Source organism: Panthera pardus, unplaced genomic scaffold (assembly GCF_024362965.1).
Source record: "Panthera pardus isolate Hobbes unplaced genomic scaffold, ASM2436296v1 HiC_scaffold_25, whole genome shotgun sequence".
NCBI lineage: Eukaryota > Metazoa > Chordata > Mammalia > Carnivora > Felidae > Panthera > Panthera pardus.
Window position 1 is genome coordinate 23,152,967 of NW_026526821.1, and position 27,130 is coordinate 23,180,096.

General features: G+C 48.3%; 1 protein-coding gene across 15 annotated transcripts in view; it reads right to left on the minus strand.

The window, feature by feature from the left end:
- The window catches only part of EPB41L1 (erythrocyte membrane protein band 4.1 like 1), a 55,587-nt gene extending 36,755 nt beyond the window's left edge, over positions 1-18,832 (minus strand). For all 15 annotated transcript variants that reach the window (XM_053890293.1, XM_053890291.1, XM_053890290.1 and 12 more), the window contains exons 1-11: positions 18,642-18,832; positions 17,225-17,389; positions 15,172-15,276; positions 14,533-14,575; positions 10,925-11,000; positions 7,891-8,109; positions 5,448-5,535; positions 4,811-4,963; positions 3,338-3,435; positions 2,942-3,117; positions 103-251 (exon numbers count right to left, since the gene is read on the minus strand). In XM_053890293.1, coding sequence (XP_053746268.1) covers positions 103-251; positions 2,942-3,117; positions 3,338-3,435; positions 4,811-4,963; positions 5,448-5,535; positions 7,891-8,109; positions 10,925-11,000; positions 14,533-14,575; positions 15,172-15,276; positions 17,225-17,389; positions 18,642-18,818 — 1,449 coding nt within the window. In that variant the 5' untranslated portion in view covers positions 18,819-18,832. The remainder of the gene's footprint in view (positions 1-102; positions 252-2,941; positions 3,118-3,337; positions 3,436-4,810; positions 4,964-5,447; positions 5,536-7,890; positions 8,110-10,924; positions 11,001-14,532; positions 14,576-15,171; positions 15,277-17,224; positions 17,390-18,641) is intronic.
- Positions 18,833-27,130: the final 8,298 nt, after the last annotated feature.

Consider the following 27,130-nt stretch of genomic DNA (forward strand, 5'->3'; position numbering starts at 1 on the left):
CTCGGCCACAGCTGGAAATACCTCAAGGCCAAGACCGAGGCTAGACCCAGAATCAGCCTCCTGATCCCCAGGTCAGAGGGTATGAGAAAGTCAGGCTCCTACCTTTAGTTCCTTGATCTTGGTGGGAGTCCTGACCTCTCCCTCCTCGGCCTCTGACCGCCTACCCCCAGACTCGCCATCCTCCTCTTGCTTGTCACCATCGGGTCCTGCGTCATGGTTCTCACTAACCGAGGCTGGGCGGGAGAACTCCGCTAAAATGGGCAGAGATGGCCAGGTGGCCTTGTGAGACCTCTCCCAGGGGGACGGACAGGGAGCCAGCCCTGCCAACCGTCCAACCATGGTTGGAGTGGAGCACAGACATCCACATCTCCAACAGGTCAGGGATAATAAGTACAGGGAGGTAGCCTTGTCCAGTCATGAGGATGGTACGAAGCAGAGCTGCCTCCCAGCCCCAGACCCCCTCCTGACTTCTATGGCACTAGAGCCCAGGTTTAATTCTCAAATCCATCTCTTCTTGGCTGTGTGACCTTGGGTAAGTTATACAACCTCTCTGGGCCTCAGTTTCCTCATCTATAAACAATACTTATTTCAGACAGCTGAGGGGAGGAATGAATAAACTAATGTGTGTAAATACTTAGAAGACAGACTGGCACAGAGTGAGCCAATTCAACCAATGTTGGACCACAGATGTTGATGTTTTTGTTGTGGCGGTTGTGACAGAATACTCGACCATTATTTGGCAATACATAGATATTGTGAGACTAGCTTTTACTACTGAAAGCTAAAGTCCTGAGATTTGCAAATAATGTAGCCTCTTTATAAATTAGGGAAAGTTCAGAGGGATCCCTGCAATAACATCTTTCTTACTCACTGGCATTCCAAAGTACTTTTCTGAATAGGAAAGAAAGGGATGGAATTAGAGGCTTTACACTAGGCACTGGACATAATCCAGACTATGCCCATGGATTATGTCTTGGTGGGAAACAATGCCTGGAAAACACTGAATTGAAATGACCATGGCACGGATTATCCTTGGGGCTGGCCTAAATTAAAGAGAATAATTATTCTTTCTATTCATATATACTCACTTCGCAAAGTGCCCTTTTATGCACACCATCTCATCTGATCTGCACAATCCTCTGTGTTGATGGCTAGAATGGGAATCACTTTCCTCATTTTACAAAAGATAAATTGAGACTCCGAGAGGGGAAAGTTCCCACTGGTGACCTTTCAGTGAATCAGGACAAAGACCTAGGTCTCCTGGTTTAGAGTTCAGCCTTCTGGACCTCCAGAGGGATGTAGGAGAGGATGAGCCTCACCAGCTCTAGACCAATCTTTGCTGCCCTGCACAATCTGGGCTTCATGTAGGAAGCTGCAGGGGAAAATAAAGGGACTGTACTTTCCCTTTGCATAAATGTTAGCTCTCAACCCTTAGCTTTCCTCCCACTCAAGGAGAAGGAGGAGCTTCCTCAGCCTCAAATGGACCTTTGAAAAACTTCATGTCCTCTGAACATGGTCAGGGAGTCCTGGGAAAGGTCTCACTTCATACTGCAGGAAAAGTATCAGACTCTCCTGATCACCTGGAAAACTCCTAGGTATCCTTCAAAACCCTGCCCAGTTGTCACCCTCCCTGCAAAGCCCTTTCTGCCCCTCCTAGACAGAATTAATCCCTCTCTCCTATATTCTGTTTTGTGCTCTGTATTCTGTATATACTTCTCCCATGGCTTGAATCACATTATATGCCTACAAACCTAGTGTTCTATGGGCTCCTCCAAGGAAAGGGTCATACTTATTCTAACACTTGCAAAATATTTGTTGAGCAGAACTGGCTTGCCTAGAGCAGAACTAACTACCCCAGTGTGTCCTGGGAATAACCACTGTTCCCCAGGCAAGTCCCCACCCCTTACCTTAACCTATCCTCTGCAAACCTAAAAGCAATAATAATTTATTATTGCTACAACAAACAATAAACCATTATTGGGTATAAATTATTAGGTCCTTCTATGTGCCAGGAACTTTTTGAGGGGATGTAGAGGCATGACCATATTTAGTTCTCTCTATAACACAACTAAGTATGTATTACTTATTTTGAAGAAGATGAAATAGGCACAGGGCAGTTAAGTTGCTCTAGACCTTCCAGCCATTCATGTATGGATATTTATGACCACTTCCTGGCCTGCAGAGCAGCTGGTGAGTATGAAGGCTGAGATTTGAACTCAGATCTGCCTAACTGAATCTCCCCAATGCCCATGTGGCCTCTGAACCTCTCCTACAAACTTCAGTGTGCATATCCTGGGGAGAGTCCTTGGCCAAGGCCCAGGAATCTTCATGTTTAACCAGCTTACAGGTGATTCTCTTGCAGGTGGTCTGTGGGCCATGTTTTGAGAAGCCCTGGTCGGCTGGATACAGGACAATGTAGGGCCAATTCTCACTGATATTAAGGGCACCTGTCAGCCCAACAGGAATAGGGCAGTGGAGAGCACCATGTGGTTAGATGTCGATCAGTTCACTGGAACCAAAAGAATGACCGAGAACAACCAACCCCTCAGCCTCCCATCAGGTAAGGCATCACCAGTCACATTGCACATTGCAGTCACAATATACCATTCTCCTCGGCTGACAGTCTGTGAATCACTAAGCATCATGGGTGGGGGGCCAGAAAACCATATGGCTGAACCTGCATCCCCAAAAGGCCACGACTCCGGGAAGTTGCGGGAAGTCCAGAGAGTGACAACATCATATTCCAGTGAGAGTGATGCTGTAGCCTAGGCGAAACCACCAGGAGCTGCCCAGGTGCATGCAGCGGGGTCTCGGGCCACCAGGCCTGCTGCAAATCAATGTGTGAGGTGTCCACCACTGTCACTGTTCATTCTGCAAAAGCCAGTGTGCCCCCACTTCCCACTAAATGCCACCCCTCTCCCATCTCCCATTTGGGGCATACCTCCATCAAGGCTGCGGGACATGGTGTACCGTTTGCTGGAGGAACGCTCAAAGAAGGGCGCGGGCCGATCAATGAGGGCGCTGGCCTGGCGGGTCTGTGCCTGGGTCCTCCCACTATACCGGAACTTGGAGCCCATCACCAGGAAGCCCTTGGGTGGGGGCTCAGGTGACACCAGCCTGCAGTGGAGTGAGGAGGTGAGGAGGGGGATCGGACCTATGCTGTCAGGCCCAAGGCTAGACCACAGCTGGCCTTTCATCCCACTGTCCCACAAGCTACAAGTCAAGGTGGTCCATAACGGGAGAGACTTGGGTAAAGGGGCTTTCACAGAGTCCCTCCTAGTTCCTTCTCCTGCTTCCCCCCCACTCACAGAGCATACGACCCCAGGGTCAGGCTCACCGGAAGAATGTGTGGTGCTCGATGCAGACCTTCCACAGCCTCTTGGCTGACCGGTGGTTTGGGAGTTTAAAGCCAATTGTGCTCTCAAACTGCTCGTACTACGAAACCAAAGAGAGTGGGTTAGAAGCAAGGCCTGGGCTCTCGTGCTGCTGGTCCGTCCTTTCTGAACCTCTTCTCAGGCGTGTGCAACTCTAGCCTGTTCATTCATTTACTCAATAAAGTGGACTGAACCCTTACTCTGTGACAAGTCCTAAGCAACAGAGACAGCATGGTGACCAAGGCAGAAGATTCTTGGGGACAAGGAAGGGGGATGCTCTGATAACAAATTAGTAAACAAAACCACTTTAGACGCTGATGAGGGAATGAACAGAGATGTGTGATGTGACAGAATACCTGGGCAGGTGTGGGGATCAGGATCTGTCCTAGAAAGGGTGATCTGGGAATGCCCTCTAAACAAGCGATCTTTGAGCAGACATCTGAAGGATGGGAAAGGAACCCACTATGTGAGAGAGAATTTCAGGTAGAGAGAACATCAAAAACAAAAGGCTGGAGGCAGGAAAGATCTTGGCTCATTCTAGGATGTCAGGTAAGGCCAAAGGGGCTGGAGCACAGTGCACATGAGACAGAGATACATGGGAGAGGTAAGTGGCCACACCTGGAGTTCAGAAAGTAGCCCATGAGCCAGAGAGCTCTTGAAAGATTTAAGGTGGGAGAGTGAGCGGGGAGGGAGGGGGGTAGTAGTAATCTCATTGCATCAGACATGACCTGATGAAAGGGACTTTTGAGCTCTTTTTGGCAGTTATGAGAAAAATGGCCTGAAGGCACAATGGAGGCAGGGGGACCAGTGAGAAGTACCTTGTAGAAATGTAGGTGAGAGATGGTGGCTGTTGGTGACTGGTACAGTGGAGAAAGACAGAAGCAGATGGGTTTGCATTTATTCGAGAGGTAGAAACAAATGGACTTTTTTGATGGGTGAGGTATAGAGGTTGAACATATACACGTTTGTGTGTGTATGTGTGTGTGTGTGTGTGGTAACGTATTTTGGTATGTGTACATACTTGAATATTTCATATAAGCAAATACATGGATATGGATGGCCAGGTACTCATTGATCTGTGTAACTTGAATATATGTGGTTATCTTTATGTGTGCTCCCGTGTTTGTGTGTTATGTCTGTGTGTAAATGATGTTTGCATGTAGGCACATACATAAGGCATGAAGTCTTTTGTTTAAAGTAGGCTTCATGCCCAATATGGGACTTGAACTCTCGACCCTGAGATCAAGAGTCGGATGCTCTACTGACTGAGCCACCCAAGGTATGAAGTCTATGTAGAGAATCCCAGAAGAAGAGTGTTCTTTCCTTACTCAGGACCCATGTATACTAAGTAGGAAAAACCCAGGCTCAGATGTCAGGGTCTTCTCTCCATTCTAGCCAATTCCAGTGAGAAGAAGGGGTTCCCAAGGCAGGCTCACCTCCCCAGGCCGGATCTTGATATAGAAGTTACTCCTCTTATAGGAGATCTTGAGAATCTTGGGCCAGGCGAAGCGGTTGATTCTCAGCCGGTCCCGGTAGATAAGCAGGCCATTGGCACAGACTCCCAACATGATGTCAATGCCCTCGGAGTCCTGCGTGAGTAGACACCATCAAATGGCAGGCCTGGAGTCCACACCTGCCATCCGGCCTGAAACCCCTTCCTGAGCTCTGCTTCTAAGAGACTCCGGGATCAGGGTTAGAGCCTACATGCTGGAGCCCCTGACCCACCCCACACAGTTATTCACTCCATTCATTCATTCATTCTGTCATTTATACACCCAGTTGCTTTTTTGATCATTCTCTCTGTCACTTACTTAATCATTCATTCACCAGAAAACATGGAGTGATACATATGTGGTACCAGGCCAAGCTCTACGTGGTACAAACAGGTTCATAAGTAAATATAATATGAGAAAGGATTATGGAACTTTGAGGAATGAGAAATAAGAATATAAAAGGATTCAGGCTGGAGGGAACACAGGGTCTGGCACACCAAGCCCTCTGGAAGCACCAGGGACACCAACACACACACACACACACCCCAGATGCTAGGCGGACCCTGGGACCCAGCAGTACCTTGGCATGGTGCAGGTCTACTCCATACATGGAAAGCTTCTTGGCGTTCTCTAAGAAGTGGATTTCTGCTTCTCCTGGAGTCATGCCCCTAAGAGAAAGAACATGATCACAGACAGCCATGGAAAAGGCCCAGGCCTAAGTCCTGCTGGCTGAAGGTGGCTGTGATCAGAACCTGTGATTCTAGGAAAACAAATGTGCTGGAGTGCGCATATGACTAGGCCTCGCCCAGTCCCTCCCCTCTGCTCTCAGTGCAAGATGGTGCACCCCCAGCCCCGGCTTCAGCCACCCAATCCCTTCCTGTTGCCAAAGCTCAGGTCTAGTCTTGTCTCCTCTGGGAAGTATTCAAGGGATGAGGTAGGAGTCGGGATTTCTGCTTTAATCTGCCACTGAGTTAAATGTGAGCCATAAATTCTGCTTCTCCTTGACTGAAGAGCCATTGTGGAAGACATTGTTCATTATAATCACCCAGGGGCTCCTAAATTATCACCCCCATAAGATATTTCTCTCTGAACTTTGTATCAGCAACCACTTCATCTCCCCTGAGAAGCAGGTGCACGTTCTCCTTTCGGAAAAGAAAGTTATGTAATCCATCAAGTTCCTTCTTTGCTTTGGCTGCCAGGAAACTACATTTTCTATTTAGTCACGGCTAACATTTATTGAGCACTACATGCTGGTTAATGTTCCAAACGCTTCACGTGTATGAACTCACTGAACCCTCGTAACAATTCTGTAAGGTATGTCTTACCATTATTCCCACTTTATAGAGAACCCAGCACAGAGAACTCAAATAACTCGCCTCAGGCCACACAAACTATTAAGCAGCAAAGTCAGGATCTGAGTCCAGACAATGTGGCTCCAGAGTCTGTGCTCCTTCTGAATCCTTCACTTACATCTGTCTCCTATCCCCTGGGCCTCAGTTTCCTCTGCTCTGTCTACCTCAGTGAACTGCTGTGTGAGATGCCTGGACACTAGATGTCCAGGTGCTTTAAGTCAAAAGAGCTGTAAAAGCTGAAGGGGTGGCTATTAGCATTTCTCCAGCCTATATTTGAGCTTCTTTCTCTGAATCATTAGGACTTTCACAAATCCCTAACACATCTTGTTACCTATGACAGGAATGACAGACGGTGGGGGCAGGCAGGCCGTCCGTCGCTCCCTATTCCTGAGCCCAGGCAGACACCGCTAACCAATGCGGTTTCAGTATCCTGCTGAACATAATACAGTAGCAGCCACTACTACCCAGAGTTGGTGTGCAAGTCTCTGAGAGACGCACTTGCCACTCTGGACCTAGCACTCCATCACACTCCAATGGCCTTTCCTCCCCCTGTACACATTCCCTCCACATCCGGTCCTAGGCCTCCTCTCCAGATGCAGCCCCCTGGAGACAATTCACCTGATTCCTCCCATCCTCCTTAGCAATAAGGTAATATCACCATACCCCGCCCCCCTCCCCACACACACACACATACACAGCACTTCATGGCTTATAATGCGCTTCACATAATTTATCAAATTAGGTTCCCATAACAACCCTGGACTTGGAGCTCAAAGCACTTCCAGCTTAAAGGACCCTAGAGGCCATTTAGTTCTAGGTGATTCCCCCCAGGGGTGGTACCAACCTCACAGCAGCATTTGGAAATGGGGGAGGGGGCATTTGGTTGTTAGATGACTAAGAAGGTGTTATGGGCATTTGATGCCTGTAGCCCAGGGATGCCAAACATCCTGCACAATGAATTCTCCTGCCCCAAATACCAACAGTTGAGACACACAGATAATCTAAATCCATACATGTGCAAGTGAAAGATGGGGCTGCTAAGTTAAACAGCCAACTGCACAATGACCCATCTAGTTCACCATCATCTAACTCCTAGAACAAGGTGCTTTCCATTGCACAACTATTCAACCCCTAAAATCACAGAGAGCAACAGTTAAGTATGTGGCATGTCTGTAATGTGTGCCATTTAGTCCCCCAACAACACCACAAGGCAGCTTCTATTAGCACTCAAACTGAACAGATGAGGAAACTAAAGCATAGGGAAGTGAAGTGACCTGTCCAGATCCCCTGGCTAGAAAGTGGCACAGCGAGAACATGAACCCAGGCAGTCCAGCTTCGGAGTGCAAACTTTTGAACTTTACACCAAGACTGAGACATCAGGACACAGGAAAGTTTTGCTTATCTCCAGCTGGAAGATAAAGAGACTGATCCTCCGAGGCCACAGACAGGGAATTATCATACCCACAAGAAAAGCTTATGAACTTGAGGTCCCAAGAGGTCATTTATGGTCACACTGCTAGTTCCTACCATTCCCATTTGATAAAGTCCCAGTGGGATGAGATGATTTGCTCTCGGATACACCTCGAGTCAGGGGCAGAGCCAGGCGGGGTACTTACAGCGCAGCATCTGGGGCCCTAGCTAACGGCTGAGGAGCCAGGGGAGACCCCTCACCTGTATGTCTTGTGCAGCTCCATGATCCTCTCCTCCAGCTCCCGGGTCTGGTTGGGGGCAAAACGGAGCTCACTGACATAGTTGCCTACGTGCTCCTCAGCATCATAGTCACCCAGCTCAGCCTGCACAGCGTAGGAGCCCAGCAGGGCATGTGTGACGAAGGAGCAGGGCAGCCGGCCCGTGATGATGTCCGCCCGCAGCTGCAGGCACAGGTAGTATCTGGAGATAGGGGAGAGTGGCCATGGGCATGGGGCCCACCCCCTCCCTAGACACCCTCAGCACAGAGGCCCACCTGCCCATCAGAACCAAAATGATCAACACTCGGTTCAACAGAAAAGGGATGCTCCTAGACACTGGCATTTCAGGCGCTGATACTTTGGGTGTGTCCTAAAAGGATGGTTTTGTACCATTTTGCGTGCCTTTAAATATTTTGTTAATTTCTAACTTTGAGGGACTTTTCCCTACTGTGGGAACATTAAATTTCTAACTTATTTTGAAGCTAAATACTCTGCTGGTTGACCATTTTTTAAATTTTACCTATTTTTAATCCTGCAATTAATATATTCTTATTGTGGAACAGATGTAAACTTTCTTGTTGTTTTGTCAATGTTTTTTTTAAATTTATTTTGAGAGAGGGGAGAGAATGCACGTGTATGTGCAAGTGGGGGGAGGGGCAGAGATCCAGGAGAGAGAGAATCTTAAGCAGGCTCCATGCTGCCAGCACTGAGCCCAACACGGGGTGTGATCTCACAAACCGTGAGATCATGACCTGAGCCGAAACCAAGAGTCAGATGCTTAACCGACTGAGCCACCCAGGTGCCCCTGCAGATGTACACTTTCAAGATAATTCTAAATCTCTTCTTGATGTCTATTCTCAGCCCTAATCCCCTCCCCCAGAGATCACCCCTATTATCTGTGTGGTGCTCTAGATTTTCTTCCTCCGTGGACATACAGAAATCCATGTGTTTTGATTCATGGGTCTTTTTAACATGTACATGGTATCAAATGATACATCTAATTCTACAGCTTGCTTTTTCAAACCCAACTACGTGCCCAGGGCCCTTCCCAGATCAGCACAAACGACCTGACCTCATTCATTTTAACTTCTGCATCGCATTCCACAGCCAGGACAAACCTGTTTGCCAATGTTTTCTCAAAACTTTTTATTTTGCCTCCAGCTGTAAGTGAATTGTCTAAAAACAAATTGTTTTAAAAGAAACATTTCCAACCATAAGGCTATGGTTTTTTATAACTTTATGCACACTTGGATGATTTTACAGTTTTTAGATCCATTTTAAACAATTTTTTTATTGCTTTTTCAGTTATTGCATTAAAAAAATGTTTCAGTTCATTCTCAGGCAGTGATGCCTCCTTGCCCATTTTGCCATGTTTCACCATTGTTTGCAATCATCTATTGCTTTTCCTTTTAAGTGGCTTTTACTCGTATAATTTTTACTGCTCCATGACATTATTTTGCAGTCTGAACTGAAGCTCTGACACAAAGTATGTGCGGCCTCAGTGTGCACTCAGGGCCAAGGCATCGGCTCAGAATCAGTAGTAGCTCAAACATCACGGGCACCAAGTGTGGGCCTAAAGGCATTTTTGTTCAAGTCTAAAAATTAGAAAATCACTGCCACTCTGACCAATATTTCATTTCATTTTGTCATTCTGACCAGTTTATTTTGAGCCGGAATATTTTTTACTAAACCAGCTGCTACTACTATCCCATTCCCTGAGGTCTTCCATGCCAAGCAGGGCTAGTTTCTCTCCTGGTGTCCCTAGAAGCCCAATGCCCGGGGTCTGGCACGAAGAGGAGAGATATTAGCGGGTAAGACCAGAGGAATGGGGACTAAGCTGGTGTACAACCCTCAGCCCTCTTGGAAATGGAATTGAGACCTTGTTGCTGAATCTTGGTCCCAAGATGACCTCAGGGCTTAGAGCAGGGCTAATGAGGCCAAGACTTCAGGTCTGATCTATCCCAGGGACATCTGTATTATCTCCCAAGGCCACAGTTGGTATTGTGCCTGTGGCCCATTACTTGGCAAACAGGCAGCCAATATTAAGAAGAGACCCAATGGGAGAGAGAGGCTGGCTTAGTAGCCCCTCCTCTGCTCTAAGAATAACTCCAAGCCATCATCTTATTATTGTTGGGAGTATGGGGCCCAGCACATGGATAACACAACCCCAGGATATCATGAAGTGAGATATCATGAGTTCCTCTTTGGAAAGGGCTTAGATAAAGAGAAGGGTCTCTACCTGTTCTGATTCCAGAGGTGGGATGAACCCCCATAGAAGTTCTCATTCTGAAAAATGCTTTGTACCCCACTTCTAATCTTTAAGCCACGTGATCTACTGGCCCTGAGGCACAATGAGATTGTACATACAATCCATGTTCACTCCAGCAGCCCAGGCTTGCCTCCATGGGGCAGGGGGATCATGTCTCATTTGACCCTTACATGCCTGACATGTGCACAGGGCAGCACATGGGACCAAATCCCTATGGGCAAAGGCACCTGTGCTCTACTCCTGCCTTATCTCCAAAGTCAAAAATGATGGTCCACCCAGAACATCAGCCTTCAGATGTGTTTGGCTTGTCCCATCCAGAGATGGACTCTATCATGATTTTTAGAAGTTTGAATTAGCTGCTAACATTTGAAATTTGTGGATTTTCACTCTCAAATCTCTAGCTTCACTTCAACAGTTCCCACATGGCACTGATTTCTGGGGCTAACAGCAATTGTTTTAGATGGTGTGTGCCCTCTTGAATTTCAATTTCAATCAGTGAAATGGGTCCCAATGCTGCTTGGGATGCTTCCCTCTCTAAAGCTGAGGGTGCGCTACCACTGCCTACTGTGTTTGCATCACTTTTTCTTGCACTGAGTCAGCTTCTTTTGTTGATGCTGTCTGCCTGGACTTGCTACAGGCATCTCAGTTTTCAAGTGCCACATCATCACTGCCCCATGTCTACCAGGGCCGGGTGCCTTTGTTCCTAATCACATGGCCAGCACACCCACCCCCTCTCTGCTGCCCTCACCTTGTGATGTCTTCTGTCAGCTGGGCAGGATCAGGGGGGTAGAACTTGACCGTGAAGGCAAAACTCCAGGGGCTGCCTAAGAGGAGAAGATAGGGGAACAATCAGAGAGGCCCCATCACCCCAGTGGGTGCCCCAGATGCATCATACTATGGGCAATTTCTCAAAATTTTCTCATATCTATAACTTCAGGACAATCTAATCAGGAAGACTGGAATATTATTCCCACTTGAAAGATGAGGAGACTGAAGCTCAGGTTGAAAGACTCGTGAAACAGCAATGGGAAGGAAGGTAGAAAGAAAGAAGAGCAGTGGTGCATGTCAATCCTACTGGGAATCACAAACATCACTTCAGGAAACCTTGCAGCAACTCCTATGAGAAAGTCTTATGATTATCTCCATTTTGCAAATGAGGACACTGAGGCCCAGTCAGTAAAGTGGCCAGCCCAAGGTCACTCAGCTAAGAAACAGCAATGCTAGGGCTCAGACCCAATCCTCCTAGCTCCAGAGCCCATGCTCCCTCCTCCACATCAAAGTCTATACCATTGGATGTTAATGGGAATAAAACAAATCATATCAAATGGGTTCCCTCACTGTGGACTTCTCAGAGCCCTCACTCTGCTGTTGTCAATTGCACCCCTCAAGAGGACATGCATTTAGGGGTTTCCCAAACTTATTTGACCTGCTGTGTCCATTTCTCATAGGGCATCCTGCCAGATTACTGTTCCTAGGAACCCCCTTCATAAGACTGCCCTGTGCCAGGTTGGCTCCACATCAGATGGCAGAACGGGGTCGTTAGCAAGACCTAAAAGGCAAGCATAACGAGCAGAAAGTAGCAAAGGGCTTTTCACGGGATAAATGTTAAACTCCACACTGAGATACAACCAATCAGTGGTACACAAATAGGCAGAGAGAGAAATAAAGGCTGAGGTTTTAGCTGGAAACAAGCTCCCGAAGCCAGGAAAAGGGATGACCACTTAAGAGAGAGGAGGCCTTGGAGGAAGGCTACTATCTAGAACAATGGGCAGCTCACTCCTGGGACAATGTGAGAAAGCAAGGCCCATCCAAGGTAGGACCATGGTCACAAAGGACTGGAGGCCATGCCATTACCACCATCCTTGTCCCTGTGATCCTCACCATCTTCCCCAAAAAGCTGTAATGTCTCCAGCGCTTACTAAGTGCCGGTCACTTTGCTTGCTTGTCCATGCACATATAGGAGTTCGAGCTTCATAATGATCCTGAGGTAAATTTTTTTTTAAATTTTTTAATGTTTTATTTATTTTTGAAAGAAAGAGACAAATGGAGGGGGAGGGAGGAGGGGCAGAAAGGGGGACGGGGGGAAGGGCAGAAAGAGAGAGATACAGAATCTGAGCCAGGCTCCAGGCTCTGAGCTGTCAGCACAGAGCCTGATGCAGGGCTCTAACCCATGAACCGTGAGATCGTGACCTGAACCAAAGTCGGACGCTTAACCGACTGAGCCACCCAGGCGCCCTAAACTTTTGTTTTTATAGATGAAGATTCTAAGAGAGTAAGTCACTCTCCTAGGGTCACTGAGCTAGTCAGTGGTACAGAACTGGGATGTAAGCTCTAGTCACCTGACCCTGGAACCCACAGCTAAAGCGGCCTCAAGGAGAACAATCCCCGTCTCAGGAATAATAGTAGTAGCAGTAGTAGTAATAATAGTAATAACGACAGATAATATGTACTAGATGCTTCTAGGTGCAGGCACCATTCCAGGTGTTGTACACATGATAGCTCATTTACCCTGCACAACAACCCTAAAGATAAGTCCTATCATTATCCCCGCTTTACAGGTGAGGAGACTGAGGCACAGAACAACTGAATAACACAAGAAGTAGTGTTGAAGTCAGGATTCAAATCCAGTCAGTCTGGCTTCCAGTGTCTGTCTTTCAACCATCACACCAAACTACCTCAGGGAAGCACCTACTATGTGCTAGGTGCTGTCCACATGTAACCGACACCTCGCCTTGTGAGGCATGAACCCTAATCCACTTGCCAAGGAGAGACAGAAGCCCAGAGAGGTACCCAGAGAGATTTTAGGAGGAAATATACCCAGCTCTGAAGCCCAAGACACAAGGACCCACGGTGCTGCCTTCAGGAGGCTGAGGGGCTGAGCAAGAAAATGGTGGGGCACCTCACTGGCTCGGTCAGTGGAACATGAGACTCTCGATCTCAGGTTTGTGGGTTCAAATCCCACATTGGGTGTAGGGATTACTTAAAAATCTTAAAAAAAAATTGTTCTATGAGGGCCCCAGAAGGCAGAACAAAGATGAATGGGTAGAAGTCCCAGGGGTAGGGATGGAGACTCTGGCTCTACTGAAGGAGGCAGAACTGCTCCTCCATGACCTGAGATGGTCACAAGTAGCAGCCATTCACGAGGCCTGGGCCGTGCTGGCCGGGGCTGCAGAGACAGGGGACCGACTGACTCCCTGCTCTGGGGAAAGATGCTGAGCTCCAACGATTCTGTCTTCTGCCTCTCCTTTCCAAGCTCCCGGTCCTCCTCAAACACTGCACACTTGGCTGCATGTACGTGTTCCAATTCTTGCAGGCATGAGAGGCAGGCCTCCCAGCTGGGTTGGGACTCCTAGGGACAGCCCGAAGCCCAGGCCTAGAACCCTGTCAGCCCCAGAGGAGCATGCTTCGTCTGTGTGCCTGCCTCTTTGTCTTCAACTGACAGGAGCTTACAGGAAGAATCCCTCCAGCCCCTCCCGGAGAGTCAGCTGGCATCCCTGGGCCCAGCTGCCTGCTGTCATGGCAACAGGCTCTGCTTTCCAGCCCCGGGGACCAGGGAGTCCAAGCACAGCCAAGGGGGAGGAGCTCCCAGTGGAGGCATCTCTGCTTCTAGGCTCCAGGTCTCCACCTACTGCGTGCCCCCTGGCTGAGCACCTACTTCCTCCCTTCTGCCATTATAAGGTTGCTCCACCCCTCCCAATATGCCCTTCCTCTCTGAGCCAGAAAGGACAGGTTGTCTCTTCGCCCCAGGCCTTGAAAAGAGAGCAGGATGGTGTTGGGAGGCCAGGGCTAAAGACCTGGATTGGCCAATAGTTCACTCTGCGACCTTAGGTAAGCAACTGCCTCTCTCTGGGCCTCAGTCATCTATCATTAAATACAGAAGATGGCCCAGACCAGGGCAGGCCTAGCTTTTCCCTAACATGTTAACTCCCATCAGTTGGCCGTGGTCTGCAGTGTTGTGTGGATGAGGATTGAGGATTCTGAGCTGAGTCAAGGGTCACCAATCATAGAAGTTTACACCAGCCTTGGACAGGAGGGAAGCTGTTTTCAGGCCATCAGTGTGTCCCCTTATCCTAGATGATTCTGCAGGTCCCTTCTAGGCCTATCACCCTGAATGCATCTATGATTCCTCTGCTAACCTGCTGTGCAACTCTAGATGGTCATTTCTCTTGTGCCTGCCTCGGGTTTTCATTTATAAGGCAATGCCGGGCCTTCCCAAGATGTGCTGTGCAGCACAAATGAACTCATGGTTCCGGATCCTTTTCCCCAAGTAGGAGAGAGCAGCACAGCTGGAGTCCCTGCTGCCTGGAGACCCCACCCGCCCTTCCACAACATCCCCAACCATGATAAGCCACTCACTCCGAATCTGCTTTTTGATTTCCTTGGAGGGGTCCAGCCAGTTCTGAAAGAGAAGATAGGGTTCTTTAGAGAGAAGATGGGGGAGAGGGCCAGACAGGGCTAGGAAAGAGAGACATCCCGAAATAGCCTGTTAGCACCCTGGTGGGGAACACCCTTCCCGGACTGAGCAGTCTGGGCCCTTTGGAGCTGGAAAGTGAGGGAACGAGATCTCCATTCACCACCGGGCTTGGGACCCTGGATCCATGGCTGGCGTTGCTCTGAGGCAGCAGGGTGGGCAGGTCCCTGCAGCTGCAGTGGGACAGGTGGAAAGGAAGAAAACTCAGATAGGAGCCTCCCAAGGTGGGGAAGAGGTGCTGGGGTAAGTGTCTCAGGTCCCCCAGGAAGCCAGGCCATGGCTCTCCAGGTATGCATCTGGGGGGTCACTTGCAGGTCCCCAAGAAAGGACTTGGTGGGAGGGGTAGAGACAGAGAACTGAGGCAGAAAGGGCTGGCTGAACCTTGGGTGCATGCAAACGGAAGGCACTTAATGAGAAGCTAAGGACTGATGGAAGGAGTGGGATGCAGGCAGGACTATGGGGGCCTAAAAGAAGAGGTCCCCACCCCCACCCCCGCATAGCACCCTGCTTGCCAGCACAGGTACCTTCTGGCTATCAGCATCACAGAAGGTCAGGCCAAAGTAGTCCTTCTCCAGGAGGTTGAGGTGCTCACAGACCAGGTCAAACAGCACCTGGCCCCGGCCATGTTTCTGAAGAAGAGAGCAGAGTCGCCACGAGGCCAGGACACACCTCAAGGGGGGGTCCCACCAGGGCAGGCATAGAAACCCCAAGAGCCTTCCGGCATCTGAAGACGATCTCAGCACTCCCACCACCCATTTGACTCTGCTCCCCGAGTCCTACTGGATCCTGTGACACTAATGCCCAGCTCACCAACTGCCTTCTTCCAAGCCCTGCTGGGTTTCTCCTAGACCTTAGGCTGGCTTTGGGGAGTGGGGGTGGGGGTGACTGATTCCTCTTCCTCTGAGATTAAGAGAAGGAGGCTAACTTTGACCCAAGGAACAGAAAAGCCAAAAGTCCAAGCTGTGGTTGTAAGAGGAAGAGAAAAACCACCTGAAATACAAGGGACACAGGCAGGGGAGAAGGGAAGGGTCTAGGACTCAGGGTCACAGTGTGACTCTCCTTCCCTGACCCTCCCCTTACACTAAGTCTGAGTGACATCCAGGGCAGCCCAGCCTGGAATGCCACCCTCTACCCAGGCAGCAAGTAAGGTTTTTATAGGGGCTCCTGGGGCCTACAGCAGCCTCAGCTGGGAGCAGCAAGATTAGAGCCACCTTCTCCCGCACTCCCACACAGCCAGGCTCAGTACCTCGCTGAACCACTGTCGCCGGGCCTGAGGATTCAGCAGGACAAAGCCCAGAACCTGGCTGGGTACTCCAAACCCACGGATGAGCACCAATAAAAGGATTACAGGCTGGGAGAACATGAATCAGTCACTATTCAAAGAGGGAGGGGACTCCAGAGAGAGGGTGAGGTCCCTGAACTGTCTGGCTAGGTCACCAGGGGACTGGGACTGGGCCTAACTCTGGAGAGTAGTTTGGGGAAGCTAAGGGATTCCTGAGTCTGGAAGAGTCCTTCAGATAGAATGGACCTGGCCTCAGCCAAACCCTCCATGCCCTCCTGGGACAAGCTGAAACTGCATCTTGGGCCAGTGTGGGTAGGAGAGAACAGGCGGAATATATCCCTTTCTTTTGCCCAGGAATAGGCAAGATGTTCACCTTGTAATCCTTCTATAGAAGAAATAAACATTAAACAAACAAACAAATAAATACAAAACAACCCTGCAGAGAAGAGGGACCCAGTCTACCAGGGCCCAGAAATAAGCCATGTCCCTTAAGACCGGGGGCACTGGACAGAAAGGGAGGTGGTTCCTGTAACTCTCAGCAGTAAGGCCACTCTCTGGACTCTTTCATACACATGGAGAGAGCAAGGAATGGTGCCCAGACTGGGGTGGACCCTCTAAGGGGATGAGTGAGAGCTCAGAATTAGGATGGGAGTCCTAGCCTATACAGGAAAGGGAGATGACAAATGTGGGGCCAGGAAGGCTGATCCCAGACAGGAGGTGTCTGCCCCACCCACCCACTGTGGGACAGGATCATGCCACACAGTTTCTACATGGCCTAGGTGAGGAAGTCCTTCTATGGGCAGCCTCTCCATGTCTGGGGGACACCTATACCACGGAACCTTCAAGTGACCAGTCTGTCCTGGTGCCCTGGAGAAGGGCATTCACAAAGGAAGACCCCTCCCTCCACCCAATAAAAACATAAAAATGACTCTAGTTGAAACACCAGTGTCTGCTAGGTGAGACTGAAGAGCCCAGTCCACAGGCCTACTGGCCCTTGGATGGGGACTCCTTGCCAAAGTACAGCCCCTCCCCGCCACCCACAGAGCTGTTTTCTGGCGCCAGCCCTGTGCCTCGTCTAATTCTATTTGCAATTGTAACGGTCCTCTCTGGGCCTCGGTGCCACCATCTGTACAAAGGAGGGCTGGCCAGGTCATCTCTCCAGGATGCTGCAGTCGGTCCAGGACTCCATGAAGAATGGATGCTCTGTGGCTTGGCCCAGGCTGAGGGCACACAGAAGCTCGCCCTGGCTCTGGGGCCAGTCGGCTGGGGTAGGGCATGTGGTGTGTGCTCCCTACCTCCACCTCACACTCGTACTCAGAGGCATCAAGCAGGGTGACTCGGCAGATGGCACTCTTGTACTTCTTGGCAATCTTCTGGGGTGATTTCTGGGCTCTGCTGGGCGTGGTCCTCTCTGACAGGCCATCAGCCTCCCCATAGCCCTTCTCCTCCATGTCTAGGCTCTGTAGGTCCAACCAGGGGAAAAGTCTGGTCAGTGAGCTTGAGACCACAGCCTTTCATCCAAAAGAGACACAATAACAATGCAGCAGCTGGGGCTAAGATGGCCCCCAAAATGAGAGCCACTGCCCTCCAAGACCCCCAGGGTGGCCAGTAGCTATGGCAGGTATACGCAGGAGGAGAGCCAGAGCTACTATATGCAACAGAGTAGGCTCATGGAAAGGGTCCACTTCTTCGGGTGGAGGGAGGCATCCCACAGAACCAAAGCCGGTGACCAGGGCTGCCCTATCTCCCTAAAATAGCATGTGAGTTATCAGAGCAACCATCTGGCCTCCTCCTTATCAGACTGTCACTGGTCTAGCATGAGGCTGAGAGCTTGTGGACTGACCTAATGGAGGGAAGGGCCTGCCAGCCAGGCCTAACTGCCACCAATGCCCTCAATGACCTTGGCCAAGTTCCTACCCTCTTGGCCTGTTGTGAATGAAGGGGGGTGTGAATTCGACAGCTAGGTGATTCAGTAGGTCCCCTGTCCCTTCAGGGTAATGGATTTTGCTCTGGGGTTATACTGGGCTTGCCAGGCTAGAATGGACAGATTCAGAGAATAGGAAAATAAGGTTGAAAGAACACAAGTTTTGGAAATCAGATCTAGGTTTTACGTCCACCCGTCACCCAGCTACATGACCTTGAGTAACTCACATCATCTGCTGAACCACCATTTCCCCAAGTGTAAAATATGGCAATTAATATTATTCTCTTAGGGGTGTCTGGCTGGCTCAATCGGTAGAGCATATGACTCTTGATCTCAGAGTCATGAGTTCAAGCCCCATGTTGGGTGTAGTGCTAACTTAATTAAAATATATGTATTATATGTGTGTGTGTATATATGTATGTGTGTATATATATATGTATGTATATATATGTATATGTATGTGTGTGTATATATATATATCTGTGTGTGTGTATATATATATATATATATGTGAATATATATATGTATGTGTGTGTATGTATATGTATATGTATATGTATATGTGTGTGTATATATATATATATATATATATATATATATATATATATATACACTCTCTGTAGGTTTGGGAGAATTAAATATAAAAGTGAACACGATGCCCCTAGCACAGTGCTTGGAACGTAGCGGGTCAGTAATAAATCTCAGTTTCCTTCTTCCCTCCCCACTAAGAACTGGCTCTGGATTCCTGTTGGGCAGGAAGAGGGATACCCATGCTCTCAGGCACACACCTGTTCAGCAGGCCGAGTGTCCTGCTGGGGCGGGTGCTTCTCATTGGAGTTGGCCTCGGGGTGGCCGTGGCCTGCAGGGGTCACAGGGGTGGTCGCCGCAGCGGCTGCCTCAGGCTGCTGTGGGGTCTCCTCCTGAGCCTTCTTCACCTCAGAATCCGGGCCTGTCTCTGTTGTCATGGTGACCAGCACACCTGCATTTGCATGAAGGAGAGCACATGACAGGGGAAAGGGGCAGCGATGGTGTGACAGAATAGAGAGAGGGGGACAGGAACCACATGCAGAGAAAGACAGATGGAGACAAATGGACAAAGAGCCACAGAGAGAAGGAAGGAGGGAGGCAGGAAGAGACAGAGGAAGTGGGGATGGGAAGAGAGCAGAAGTCAGGGGTTACTGGCCGCAGCTGAGGTCACAGACCCCCTCCCACTCTAGCGACCATATAGCTCCTCAGGGACTCCTCCTGTCTCTTGGCCCAGTTCTGGAAGGGGGCCCTTCTTCAGGGCAATGAAGAGTCTCTCCAGGGAACCCCGCTCTGCCAAGAGCACAAAGGCTAGTCAGTGACCCCCTCCAGGCAGGCCCTCGGCCAGGCTGTCTCTCCAACGGGAGCACCTGGCACACAGTAGCCTCTCAATAAACGGTGGATAAACTGAACTCAACCAAAAGAGCCCTGGGCTCCAGGCCCTTCCAGCACGGACTCTGAGCAAGGCTCTTCATGCCCCAAGCCTCAATAATTCCTACACCACTCTCTCCACAGGGATGTTGACAGAATGGATCTCAAGGATAAGATAGGAGGGCACTATTACAAAAACACATAGCCCTGATGATGTAAAAGTCAGGAGAACTGAGCACAGGCCCCAGGTCTGCCACAAACGGGGCAGTCATTTCATCTTACTAGGACTCACCCAAAAAGCAAAGGACTTAAAGAAATTATCTCTGAGGCAAGGCTACTCTTACCCTTTTCCCCTTGGAGCAGGAAATGAGATTTCAGAGAATCAGGGACCTATTGCCCAGCTATTCTGTTAGAAAAAGCAAACTGCAAGGAGAGGAAAAGAGAAAGAATGGCATGGTCCCATTTTTATATTAAAAAAAAACAACAACAACAATAACCTCAACAATACCTCTTTTTGTTTATATACATGTAGTGAAAGATCTGAAAGGATACTGACCAAAATGTTAAGACAGGTTAATAATTGAGAAATGGATAAAGGAAAAAGTGGGAGTTCCACAGGGTGGGATAGAAAAGAGAACTTCATTTTTTACTTTATGTGCTTTGGAATTCTTGTATAATTTTAAACATACATATATTTTTAACTCACAAATTGGGTTTTTTTTTAATGTGGCAAAAGCACCTATTCCTGACCCCAGAGTGGATCCTCAAAAAAAAAAAAGTTTGAGCCAAAACCCGAGGAACAGAGAAATGGGCAGTAACCCTCACCCTTGAGTCTAGAGCCTCCCTCTAATTCCATTATATTAAATGAGAAAGATTCAGATTACACCTGGCAGGTCTCTTCCCAAACCCATCCACCATGGGAGGGCTCCAATGAGCAGAGAGACAGACGGACATTGGCCCTACCTTGTGCTATGCACATGCTCTAAGCCCTTACTCCACACTCCCTTCTTCTCCTTCAGCTTCTCTCCCAACATTCAGAAAGCATCAGCCCAGCCCAAAGCAAAGGGTATTGGACAGAAAGCCAGGGGCCCTGCGTGCCCCACTAGGCCAGACAAGAGCTCTAGGGCCCTGAACAGGTCACACTTTATAAGCTATAACTAGTAGCACAAATGAAAGGGTTTGTTGTTACTGATGCTGCTATTAAGAAGTAAGATGAGGAGGAAGGGAAGACCTTGGTCACACTGTCTCATCCCCACCCAGAAATGCTTTCCACTCATGTCATTACCCTGGGCTTTGTGGCTCACCTTAAAGCCACAGTTAAATAAAGGCTCTCTGTCACTTATGTGACACCGAGTGTCAACTCTGTGTCAGGACACAAAGTAATAGAAGCAGCTCCAGGAGAGCTCATGGCATCATAGGGTCAGAATAAGACTTGTCTGCTTGGGTCTAGATCTCTTCTAGACCTGCACTTGAGGATATCAGCCATTATGCTAGGTAAGGTCTGTAAGAAGAACCCTTAAAATAAATTTACTACTTAATTTTGCATTAAAAAAAATCTACAAGGGTTCCTGGGTGGCTCAGTCAGTCAAGTGTCTGACTTTGGCTCAGGTCATGATCCCACAGTTCGAGAGTTCGAGCCCTGTGTCAGGCTCTGTGCTGACAGCTCAGAGCCTGGAGCCTGCTTCGGACTCTGTGTCTCCTTCTCTCTCTGTTCCTCTCCCGCTGGCACTCCGCCTCTCTCTCTCTCTCTCTCTCTCTCTCTCTCTCTCTCTCTCTCTCTCAAAAGTAAGTAAAGATTTTTAAAAAATCTACAGACTAAGCTGTAGGCTTTCTGCTGTGAGAAGCAGATTCCACATGACCTTCATAGGCCCAGGCAGCCCAGAGGCTCTGGCGCATCTACTCCTCCCCTCCACTTCAGTCTGGTTTCAGACTGTACTCCCTGAACCTTCTCGGGACGTGCATCAAACAGCCAGGACAGCAGTCTTAGATAAATATCTGAGCTCTTCCCCTGCCCAGCTCTCCAGCACGACCTGCTGGCTGGGAATGCCTGGTGCTAACAGCACCACACATGAGAGGAGGGGGAAGTCTTTCAATCTCTTCTTTTCCAGGTGAGATTCAGACAGAAAAAAGAGACTTGAATGACTGACAGGCAGACAGATCTTCCCTGGTCCCTCCCACCCACTCTCCTTCCCATCCAGCCTCCTGTCTCTCCAGATCCGAGCGCTGCGGCCATTATTCTTCCCACCTCACTCTGCTGCCTCAAGCAAACTTGAACAGAATCAACTGGAAGGAGAAAGCACTCTAGCCCAGGCTGGGAGCCAAACAGGTGGCATGAGCCCCAACAACAACCCCACAGCCTAGGCCTGGTTAGATAAATGATGGCTCATGCTTTCTACAGAGTAAAAAAAAGATGATGTAAAAGATCATGGAAATGTCTGAATGACAAGCTTGATCCACAGCAGCTTGTACAGATTGACCCTATTTTGATGAATACATCTATATAGATGCAGAATATTCAACAAAGTATTAATTATAGTTGTTTCTAGATGCCAGGAATACAGATTATTTTTCCTTCTTTCTGTTTAACTGTGATTCTCAATTTTCCTATTACACTTGGATATTTCTTGATTTAAAAAAAAAAATTAGAGGTTAAAAAATAAAATATTCCAATGCATGGGGCTTGGTATGACAAGATGAGAAGAAGACAAAGTCTGCTTAAACTTAAAATTTTTATGAATTTAAAAGAAAAGTAACATTATTATTATTATTATTATTATTATTATTATTATTATTTAAGCCTATGATGAGATCCTTCTTTATTTGACAAGTCCAAGGATAACAGCATGGTTCTCTCACTAGGCCACAGAAAGCAAGCCAGGAACCTGGCCTTGGCTTCTGCCAGGGCCAGTCACGTGGGCACAGTTCTGCCCAGACCCAGGCCAGCAGAGACTACGGGAGCCCTCTGGGCACTGCGGGGGGCCCCAGGGGAAGCACGTGCTGGTTCCTTGGATCTCACTGCAACACGGGAGTGTGATGCTCACCCAGAAAATGGCTAAACACCCAGGCAGGATGTGATTTAGATTTATTGGTGTATGTGTCAGCCTCTAGAAGATTCTGGGGAGTTGGCAATTGGGAGTATGACCTAGAGTACCCAAAAAAAGGCTTACAGGGTAGGGAGTGGAGTTAGGTTTTGCAAAAAGGGAGAACTATGGGTATGGCAGGGAGGGCACTTGGGCTGAGTCACCAAGTGGGCAAATGTCCAGAGATGGGGAACAAGGAGGGCTGTGCGGAGGACAGAGAGGAGGCTTTGACATCCTGACACCTCAGAACAGGAAGCCTACAAAAGGTGAGCTCCAAACAGCCTGGCAGGTGGAACAGGTTGGAGATGGGGAGAAGTGAGGGAACTGGGGGGTGCGGCAAGCAGCCTTGCAAGAGTCGTAAGCATTACTCTGATGGAAAGGGCAAGACTCCCATCACTAAGCACCGCTGCAGGCCAGGCCCAGGGTCAGGGATTCAACACACCATCATCTCATGGACACCCCACAGGATACCAGCGCAGGGGGCAGACTTAGATCAGACCTGAAGCCTGGCTCCACCACTGGCTCACTCTGTGACCATGGGCAAGTGACTTCAATGCTCTGAGCCTCAGTCGCCTCATCCGTAAAATGGAGATACTCCTCCCTCCCTCTGAGAGTGGTGGTAGAGATTCAGGAAACTAACCAAGACAGAGCAATGAGCATGGTGTGTCCCCAATAAAACAACCCTGAGAGGGTCTATAATCACCAACAGTAATGAGAAACAGGGAGTAGTCTGAGAACCAGGAGTTCAGAAGTACCAGCCCAGGGGTACCTGGGTCGTTCAGTCGGTTAAGGGTCTGACTTAGGCTCAGTTCATGATCTTACAGTCCATGGGTTTGAGCCCCACGTCTGGCTCTGTGCTGACAGCTCCGAGCCTGGAGCCGGCTTTGGATTCTGTGTTTCCCTCTCTTTCTGCCCCTTCCCCACTCATGCTATTTCTCTCAAAAATAAACAAACATTAAAAAAAAAAAAAAAAAAAAGAGAGAAAGAAGTGCCACCCCAGAACGGATAGAGAAAGAGATGTTGTAAGAAACAGAGAACAGGTGCGCCTGGGTGGCTCAGTCAGCTAAGCATTCCACTTCGGTTCAGGTCATGACCTCACGGCTCGTGGGATCGAGCCCCGCATCGGGCTCTGTGCTGACAGCTCAGAGCCTGGAGCCTGCTTTGGATTCTGTGCCTCTCTCTCTCAAAATTAAATAAACATGAAAGAAAGAAAGAAAAGAAAAGAAAAGAAAAGAAAAGAAAGAAAGAAAGAAAGAAAGAAAGAAAGAAAGAAAGAAAGGAAGGAAGGAAGGAAGGAAGGAAGGAAGGAAGGAAGGAAGGAACAAACAGGGGCCAGAAAGGCCAGACTGATGGCACTAACATATGAAAACCCAATCAATGCACAGCATTTGAAGGGAGAAAGGCCAGCCAGAGAAGTAAATGCTGATGGTACCCACACCAGTCCCGTCTGGAGGAAAGGGGCACAGCCCAATCTGAGGCAAGTCCAGAAGGCTGGCAGCATTTGATACTCTTTAACGTTGCTGCCAATGGCTGGCTCCCCTGGCTCCCCCTCCAGGGGCACTATGGCTTTCCATCTGGGTGGCCTGCTAGGAGAGGACATCCTAGCCCAGGCAAGGCAATATCCACTTGGCCTGTAATTGTACCAACTCATTAAAAATGAACCAGCCAGTTTATACATCAGACCCTACAGCCAAGGTTAGAGTGAATCAGCATCTCTGAATCCAGTAACTTGGATTTGTTCTTTTTTTCCAATCCCCACAGGCATAGCACAGGCCCAAGCCACTGGCAACCCATGGCTGCCTAGCCTCCTTCACGGACTCTCTGTGGCCACTTGGGCCCCTCTAGGGTTTATTCTCTTCAGAACAGCCACAGGAATCTTTTGTAAACTCCATCTGGATGGCGTCCTCATTTTTTAAAAATTCAAGTTATAGTTGACACACCACATTACCTTCATTTCCCAATATAGTGAATGGACAACTATATGTCACTATGCTCCCCACAGGTGTAGCTACCATCAGGCATCATACAACACTATTAAGACACCATTGACTGTATTTCCTATGCTGTCCATTTTCTTGGAGACCCTCCTTAAAACCTTCAATGAGTTACTATCAAAATAAAATACAAGCTTCTTATCAATAAAATACAAGGCCCTGCTTATGGCCGCTGCATCAGCTCCACCATCACTATGAGCCTGTCATACTTTCTGTCTGCTCCTCAACCACAAGAGGCTAGCGCCTGCTGTGGGGCTTTGCCCACACAGACAGTGGGCTTGTCCCATCTCTTGGCATGGCAGCTCTCATCCTTAAGACCTCAATCCATGCACCTCTTGACCTCTCTAAGTAGGTCTTTCCCCCCACCCTTTTTTTTTTTTTTTTTTTTTTGGTGAGAGCATGCTGGATATGGGGCTTGGTTTTATTTTATGTTGGTTTTGCCATTTTTACCATTTTTAAGTCTAACTATTCCATGATGTGAATTAGTCACAACCTTGTGCAACAATCAATTGCCACTATCTGTTTCCAAAATTTTTCATTACCCCAAACAGAAACGCTGGGCTGATTAAGCAACCATGCCAGTTGGGTGGTTTTGGTATTTTTTTTTTCCACAGCAACTATCACAAATGAAACGTATTTCTTTTTACTTGTTTCTATTCCTCTAGAACATGAACTCCATAAAAACAAAACTTTATCTGACTCATTTGCCATTATCCCCAGGACTGAGTGTAATTCTTGGTAAATACCAACAAAGCTAACATTTACAGAGTTTGCCATTTTCCAGGCACCAGCCTAAACACTTTATATCAATTGAACTCTTTTAACCTTCACAATAACCTATAATAGGTACTTTTATTATCTCTATTTTATAAAAGAAGAAACCAGAGCACTGAGAAGTTAAGAAACTTGCCCAAGATCATACACTAGTGCATGGCAGAACCAGAAGTGAAACCCAGGGGGTCTGGTGTCAGAAGGATGGGTAGATGGACAAGTGGGTGATGGGTGGGTAAAACACCAACAAGACAAGTTTTAAGTCTACTCAACTGAGGACAGAGACCTGGGTTGCATTCACCTCGGGAGTCTTTATGGCTACCAGCCAGCCAGCCTGTCCTGATGACTTATCAGACGTTAAGCACCTGACTTTTCCATCCAAACTCCTGATACTATCATCCTTATTTTACTGATGAGGACACACAGACCCAAAGAGGTATGCTGATTTGCCCAAGGTCATATGACTGTGCCAAGTCTCTCTGACTCCCAAGTCCCTCCCACTCCATGGCATTTTAGCAGCCTCAGGAGGCCTGTACTAATTTCTCCAAAGGGTGAGGCTGGCTAAGGAAAAACTTCCCAAGAGTGAAAGACAAATACACTGGGAAGAGCTGAGTTCAGAGTCAGGACCACTGTGTCTTGCTTCAGTTCTGCCACTTCCTATCTGAAGGGTCTTGGGCAAGTCACTTCCCCCTTGTAAACATCAGCTTCCTCATCTGCCGAACAGGGATGAGAACCCCTGTCCCCGCACTTCAGAGTACAGCCATGTAGACAAAGGACATCACAGACAACCAAGGACTTTCAGATACAAAAGTTAAAGTCATATATTTTAGGAAGAGTATATTATAGATGCTGATGATATATACCAGAAGGATGCCTTTGCATGCATGTGCACAGCAGTGGAACATCATGAGGGTACATACAGCCATGTGTGTCTATGGTCACGACAATTACTCCCTAGCCAGTAAGGCTCTCTTCTAAATCTTGCACACCTGTGACTTTTGCCCAGGCATTCTTGGGAATTCCGAACCAGGTAGGAACTAATGGAAGGAAGGAGAAAGAAGAAAGAGAAAGAGGGAGAGATGGACAGGGTGTGAAAGACACCAAAACATCAAGAGAATGCCAGGCAGCAAGTGAGACTTCTGTTTTGAATGATGTTTTCAAAAATCACAGTTACCGAGATAACTTCTTTCTTCTGGGGAACTCAGGGGGCACATCTCTCCCATCCCCTTCCAACCATGTCTCCTGAGCTGTTGCACCTCCAGGTCTATGCCTTGCTCAAAGAAGCGGGAGGCTGACACCTAGGACTGAGCTTCCTTGCCTGCTGACTTCTGGTTGGGTTTGGCCAGTGGGAGACATGAGTTAAAGGCCAATGGGAAGTTGGGGAACATCTTCCCAATTTCCCTCCCTGTGGTTCTGGCAGTGGCTGAGCCCTCTGTGTCAGCAACTTGTACAGGTCCAGCCATCACTGATTTCTGGTAATACTGTTCCCTTCCTCTGCTCATTCAGGCAGAATGGTGAAAACAGCTTCTGCCACTGTTATTTTGTGGGTACCCTTGTGGATTCCCTTAACCCTGCCCACACCTTTATTCACAACTCCTTAGTGTAAGCATCTGAGTGGAATTCTGTTTTCTGCCAGAAGCTGACTGACAACACTTCCTGACACTAAACAAACACATGAATTAGAGAGGGAGGGGAGGAGAAATCGGGAAAAGGCAGAATCATCTAGTGGTCAGGGATAAAATGGGAGACAAGAACCTAAACAGGTCTCTTAACCTCTCTGTGCCTCAGTGTCTTCATCTGTAAAATTCATGATGATGCCTATTTCACACGGTTACTATGAAAATTGAACCAGATCATGCCCATAAAGCACTCAACACATGCCAAAACCCACAGTTAGTACTCAAGAAATAGTAGATATTCTCACCTTGAGCATTAAGCCAGAAGGCTAAAGTGTGAACAATAGCACTCCCTTAGAGAAGGAATTACACACTTCTCTCTTTCGGCTTTTTAGGGGGTTTTTCTGGGTCTCACAATTTT